The 7,336-nt window shown below is 33.0% G+C and overlaps 1 protein-coding gene across 1 annotated transcript; it reads right to left on the bottom strand.

The window, feature by feature from the left end:
* Positions 1–445: 445 nt before the first annotated feature.
* Positions 446–4,154, bottom strand: gzma (granzyme A). The gene is made up of 5 exons (XM_053478886.1): positions 3,995–4,154; positions 3,759–3,903; positions 2,391–2,529; positions 2,041–2,310; positions 446–1,497 (listed from the first exon to the last, which is right to left on the bottom strand). Exons 1-5 carry the CDS (start codon positions 4,047–4,049, stop codon positions 1,327–1,329), a joined length of 780 nt encoding a protein of 259 aa, XP_053334861.1. The 5' UTR covers positions 4,050–4,154; the 3' UTR covers positions 446–1,326.
* Positions 4,155–7,336: the final 3,182 nt, after the last annotated feature.

Below are 7,336 nucleotides of genomic sequence, written 5' to 3'. Positions count from 1 at the left end.
ACCTATATTGAGCTAAAGTACTAAAATACATATATATACAGTATATATATATATATATATATATATATATATATATATATATATATATATATATACAGATATAGATATAGATACAATATATATATATATATATAAATTTATTTATTTATTTTTGTTGAGTTTGCCTTACATCTTTCTTCTTGTTTCTTTATCATAAATTACTTTTAGTATTTTGCATGTATACTAGCCATATTACTTCTCTTTTTTCTGTTTGCAATTCAAATGTCAGAATATTAATTGAAGGTCTGCAGTTGTATCATGCCTCACCTCAGTGCATTGACATATCATATTTTAACATTAAATTTGCAATTATAACTGTTTATGCTGCAATACAATTTTAAATATAGCTTTTTTTTGCATGTTTTCTAAAAGTATATTGTAAACTGAATTGAATGAGGATTAACAAACATGATGCTCACATTTATTAACACAAACTACATTCATATTTCAATATATTCATTTACTGACAGTGACATTTTTGTAAGAAAGTTAAGTTCACTAAACATAAGCAAACACATTTCAAACTGCCACGAAGCTGTCACAAAATCCTTTTTAAAGAAATAAGCATTTGAGTCATTTTCATGTGTTACTTCGAGCCCAGTGGAAGAATCTTTCAGAATTTTTAGGCTGCTCATGTTCTCAGCTGCTCAGTGGGTGTCTGAAATTGGCCATGTGCTGTCAGCAGGAGGTTTGTGCGCTTGTTGTGTTTGAGTCTAAGCAGACATTTTAGTGAACCCATTGTCAGAATGCATCAAAGTGTAAACTTGCAACAAACAAACCTGTTACGCCTCACAAACTGAGCTAAAGTATCTTATAAACTCAATAGGAAAATAACAGATTTTTAGACAGTGGTTCAGCTCACATATTTATTTATTTTTTGTTTCTATAGAAACGGCTCATGCACAGTGACGTCTATGTCAACATGTGTAATCATTTGTATCAAGTCTTCTGTAATTGCTTAAAAAGTTGACGGGATTTTTTTTTATTCAACAGGAAGAAAAAGCAGCTAGTGAGAGAATGACTATTATCTGTTTTATACTTTGTCTGTTTAAATACTGTACCTTCGATGACATTACATTTAATTGGAAATGAATATAATAATCTTTATTATTTTGTATTCTTACCAATAAAACTTATGTTTTAGCAAAAACAGTTCTATTGGTTGTTGGTATCAAGTACGTAGGCATATATAAGTATATACTGTATATATACTGTATAAATAAACAAAGTAATATGTGCCAATTTATGTGATGCCATATGTTTACAAGCATTAATAACAGTTTGTTTTTAAACCTCAGTGAAATTGGATTGCTTTTTAAGTATGTTATTGATCCAGGAAATGTGTCTCTTGGAAAGAAGTGTGTAGACACCAGGTTTCTTGGGATTACCACAACCACTTCCTCCCGACACTAAAGCCACAATACTTTTCTTACATTCCAGTGGTCCACCAGAATCCCCCTGAAAAAAATGAGACAATTAATTTCTCTGCATGACACATAGCAATTTATATAAAATTAAAGACTTTAAATCAAAGCCTGCCCATAAACTAAAGCTATTATTTTTTTCAACATAGTATTGTCTATTTTTTATCTAATAACATTGTCCATCAATTAATCCAGTTTTATATAACTATGTTATGGATACATTATTTATATACATATCCAGATACTTTAGACATTGTCTTCGTAAAATATAACAAATAAAAACATTAATTTGCATGGTTTATTTTCCTAAATACAAAAAGTCCCTTAAATTGACTGCCCATGGGAGTGGACGAATGAAAATGTTATAGCTTTTGCTACCTTATTGTGTCTATAGTAAGAGCTCATTTACAGAGACATTTTTTTATATGAAATTAATTCTGTCAAGTTTGTTTTTTACTTAAGTTCGGGCATAAGTGAATATATTTTAGACAAAAACTAATTCATCTGAGGGTTATTCTTGTTTGTGCATTTTGATTGATCTTAAATAAACCTCTAATTGTGAAATGACTTGACTTACCAAGCATGCATCTTTATTCCCTAGTTTGTTTCCTGCACACAGCATGTCAACAGTTATGACAGGATTGCTGTTGTAGTAGCAGCTGCACAGGTCCCTGTCCACCACCGTCACCTCCACCTCTTGCAGGGTGTCAGAAGGAGCAGAACCCTTTTCTTTAATGCTTCCCCACCCCCTCACTTCACATTTTGTCCCTGCCGGGACATCTTTACCAGATTTAGGAATCTTCACCACTTCCACTTTGTTCTTCTTAAGGTGGACTTTGTTTTGGAGCTAGAAATAATATCATAGTTATCTCACTTTATGTCTTACAGAGTTTTTGGCAATTTGTTCTTTGCAATAATGTTCTTTACCTTCATGAGCATGATGTCATCCACTTTAGTTTTAATATTAAATGTTGTAGGGCTATGAAAGCTCTGGACTTTGACTCGTTCTGCATGTTTGTCCTTTGTCAGCGAATGAACCCCTACAAGCACTGTCATCGGTTCAGAACTGGAGACACAGAGACAAAGAGGTCAAACTACGCATAATGTAATTCCCTCCCTGAACAAATCTGCTAAACCTATGATTCCCAATTTGTCCACTTGTTGTGTTGCTTGATTTACAAAAAGCCTTTTTTTTAATTAATTCATTTTAAATGTATGTGCCCAGTGGTCAATTCATTAGGTACACCTGTTCAATTGCTCCTTAACGCAAATATGTAACCAACCAATCACATAGCAGCAATTTAATGCATTTAGGCATGTAGACATAATCAAGATATTCTGCTGAAGTTCAAACTGAGCATCTGGCCATGTCCATCCCTTTATAATCACAGGATAACATACCATGTTGCAAAGCTTAAATCCTCTCAAACTGTTTTTTTGACATGACAATGTGTACATTGTACTCAAATGGCCTACACAGTCAGCAGATCTCAATCCAATAGAGTACCTTTGGAATATAATAAAATAGGAGATCTGTATTATATGAGAGCAGCCAACAAACCTAAAGCAACTGCATGATGCTATGTGCAATATGATGTAATGCAATATGGACTCTAATCCATGCTTTAAAGAATTTAAGGAATTCTGAAGGCAAAAGTGATTCAACCCAGCACTAGCAAGATGTACCTAATAATGTGGCCAGTGAGTGTACATAATAAATGTAACCAATAAATGTAATAAACTTTGATGTTATGGAAAGTAAAATTCAAAGAAACCAAATGTATTTTTTTTAGCTATATAAATCTGCACTAAGAAGTTAAACAATTAAAATAATTAAAGCAATAAAAAAGATTTGTCTCTTTCTACCTATCTTTGTTTCTTTTTGAGTGATTTAGATTTTTGGTAAAAAAATACAAAAATATGCTAAAAAAAAATTTTAAACTTAGATTTCCGTGCATAACATAAGCATTTATAAGTGTGTGAGTTACACATTTATGTTGCTGGCATAGGGAATAAATGTCCTACATTATATGTGAAAAATAAAAAGAACTTTAGGTAATCCAGGCTGGGGTTTGCAGAAAATTCATAATTTCCATTAGGGTTAATTTCCCAAATATTTGGGTAAATATTTGCTACATTACAAAATGTCCAGGTTTGTAATCATTTATTTGCTCAATGGCTCATATTTAAGAATTTGAAGCATGTACATTCTAAATTATAGTTTTCTAAATGATGACTAAATGATGTAAAAATGTTAGCACAGAATAAAACATTTTGAATCTTTAGATTGCATACGTTTTGCAGTGTGCAGCTGTCAAAACCCACTGCTGATGAATAAGAGTTCCTCCACATCTGTGCGAATTGTGGACCTGGACTGACACCATCCATGGTTTGGGTTTTTTGACTTCCCGGCCTCCTACGATAAAACTACCTGAGCCAGCTTTAAGGAGAATAAGTGGTTTTAAAAAGACAGAATGGATCTATCGACAGAATTTAATGATCTCCATTAATATTAAACAGAAGGACTTTACCTGTTGCTTGAAACAAGGTGAGAAGCAAAACAAGAGACCGCTGTTGGAAATACATGGTGTACTCTGAATGCAGAAATGCAGACTGGATAATGCGCAGTAAAAGTACAACTTTAAAGATGAGGCAGAGTAGACACTGAAGGAAACTGTGTTGTTTGTGGTCAGAATTGTGGGTGCAGACATTCTCATCAACACAGATGTGCTCCACTCTGGTTTGTGAGGTGATGTGATGCATGCAGCTTGCATAAAGACTTGTAGGTGGGATGTGTGAGTTTTCAGAACATCAACAATGAAAAAATCTGTTAAAAAAGGTCTTTTAAAATTGAGCAACCTGTAGTAAACAGGATTCATGGTAACAGAAACCATTGCAATAATAGTATTATGTTTATCACATGAGCATAATTAAATTACATGCCGCTGTTCAATTCACAGTCTTCAAACAAAATACTTTTATCTAGAATCCATCCCAATGGGTTTAATAAGTATAAGAATATAAAGCATCATATACTGTTTTGTCAAAGAAAACGAACTATCAAAGGGTTAACAGGAAAATGTTTTTCACTAATAGTGTGTCAGAGAGTCTAAGGAAGGAAAGAACATTCAACTATTAAAGGACCAAGTAAAGAAAGTTTTTTTTTATGTAACAGTGTATCATAGATAGTTCTAAAGAAGTAGAGAAAACTTAAATCTTAACTATTAAAAGTTTTATCAAAGCGAATTTTTTAAAGAAGTAAACACTCAGCTATTGAAAAACCATTTAACCACTATATCAGAGAATGCCTTAACTATGAAAGACCCCTTGAAAAAACTCTTTTCTCTAAGAGGATATGGGATTTTAAGATGGAGTTCTAAGGAACTTAAGTAAATCTTTGAAAAAAAAAAAAGGAGTGAAACAGCCCTTGACAAATATGGCATCAAAGATTTCCAATATACCAAAGATAGATAGATAGATAGATAGATAGATAGATAGATAGATAGATAGATAGATAGATAGATACTAAGAAGATAGTAATATTTTACTGCAATTAAAAATGTAAAATTTAACATTTTAGATAAAATGTAAAAATCCACAAATTTTCAGATTTACAAGTTACAATAAAATAACAAAAATAAAAATATATATGAATTATACAGAATTTGCAGAAGGTGCTAAGAAGTGTATTTAAAAAGGGGGGCATATGGCACGTAGGTATGACAGCAGCAGAGTGAAACATAAAGCATGAAATGAAATGATGTGTGACAGCAGTAGTGTGAATTAGCAGTAAGATATAAGTAAAAAACCCAGGCTATGTGTGACATGTGATGTGCCACTTTCCTATCCGCCTCCTAAGATTCTCTTTCATTACTGGTTAAACCATGGAGAGAAGGTGCCATATGCTGTGGGAGGTGAAAGGTGAAACTTACATGAAATCTCACCAGGGGAGCAAAAAGCCCCCTAAGACAGATCAAAGTGGAGAGGAAACCCAGCAGTGTCTAGTTGTCACAATATGATGTAAAATCTCCAAAGCAGAAAGCAGAAAAAAAAAAAATCTCATCTCAGCTTACAGATTGTATGAAGCTCAGCAGAGAGAGGAAAAAACACCAAGAAACGCAATACTATTATCTAAAAATACAAAACTTGCCTGAAATTAGTTATACTTAGTTATACTGCAAGAAAGGTATACTTTCTATATACGGGTAAATCTAGATAAATTAGAATGTCATCGAAAAGTTAATTTATTTTAGTAATTCGATTTAAAAAGTGAAACTCATATTTTATATAGATTCATTACACACAGAGTGATATATTTCAAGTGTCGATTTCTTTTAATTTTGATTATTATGGCTTACAGCTAATAAAAACTCAAAATTCAGTATCTCAGAAAATTAGAATATTGTGAAAAAGATCAAGATCAGAGACTCATGGTGTCACACTCTAATCAGCTAATAAACTCAAAACACCTACAAAGATTTCATGAGCCTTTAAATGCTCTCTCAGTCCAAATCACTCTGAACATTGATGTTAAGACACAAAAGGTCATTGCTAAAGAAGCTGGCTGTTCACAGAATGCTGCATCCGAGGACATTAATGGAAAGTTGAAAGGAAGGTAAATATATAAATATGTTAGAAAAAGTTGCACAAGCAACAGGGATAGCTGCAGCTTTGAGAGGATTGTGAAACAAAGCCCATTCAAGAACTTGGGGGAGATTCACAAGTAGTGGCCTGCAGCTGGAGTGCCACTCCATATTGCTGCCGTAATTCATGCAAAGGGAGCCCAGACTAAGTATTAATTGTTATTTAGTTCAATTCAATTTTATTTGTATAACACTTTTAACAGTTGCCTTTGTCGCAAAGCAGCTTTACACAATCAAAAGAATTATTTAAGTTTGTATGGAATGTGAATGTGTATGAATCAAAATGGTCAGATAGATATACATGTTCCTACTTTTCAGTAGTTCATCATTTCTGTGTTAAAAATCTTTTTCTTTTAATTGGTCTTAAGCAATATTAAAATTTTAGTTATTGGATCTTAGGTTTTTTATTAACTGGAAGCCTTAATTATGAAAATTAAAAGAAATAAACACTGAAGTATATCAGTATGTGTGATAAATCACAAAATATACAACTTACTTTAATCAACTTTCTATAATATTCTAATTTATTGTGATGCACCTGTAAATGTATAATATATTCAATGTGTGTGTGTGTGTTTGTGTGCGTGCGTGCGTGCGTGCGTGCGTGTGTGCGTGTGTGTGTGAAACTTATGGCACACCTGAAAATTAGCTGTTGCTATTTTTTTTTTATTTTAGGTTTACAGCATGAGAGTTTAAGAAATCTTAAGTAACTTCCAGTTAATTGGCCACAGAGACTACTTCATTCATCAGTGGTGCTAATAATAATGTACCTGACAGTATGTGCCTAGTTTTACTTTTTCCGTAGTTCTTTAACCTAGAGGACTCATTAGAGGACTTATTAATATAGGTCATATTAACACTGATTATCAAATATATACCAGTAAACTGGTGACAGGATCATGAGCCCTAAGAAGACTCATGCCTTTTGGGACCAAAGCCCAGCTACAGTCCTATCCCACAGAAAAGCCAATGCAGCTTAAATTGCTGAATAAAGTACATGTTAGTCACAACAGAAGGGACCAGAACACCCAGTGTACCAAAGCTCACAATGCACACGGCCTAGCAATCAAATAGCCCAAGACTGCTGATCCCTCCTTCAAACTTCCTAAATCCCAATCTGATTGAGCATGCATGTTTTTTTGACAAATGGAGAATATATTATTGTGTGGCTGATATAATAAATTAATATAGCAGAAATTGAAGAAAATCCTTGAGGAACGTACTATGTCC

This window comes from Clarias gariepinus, chromosome 19 (genome assembly GCF_024256425.1).
Source record: "Clarias gariepinus isolate MV-2021 ecotype Netherlands chromosome 19, CGAR_prim_01v2, whole genome shotgun sequence".
NCBI classification, from domain to species: domain Eukaryota; kingdom Metazoa; phylum Chordata; class Actinopteri; order Siluriformes; family Clariidae; genus Clarias; species Clarias gariepinus.
This window is presented reverse-complemented; position numbering and strand designations above follow the sequence as displayed.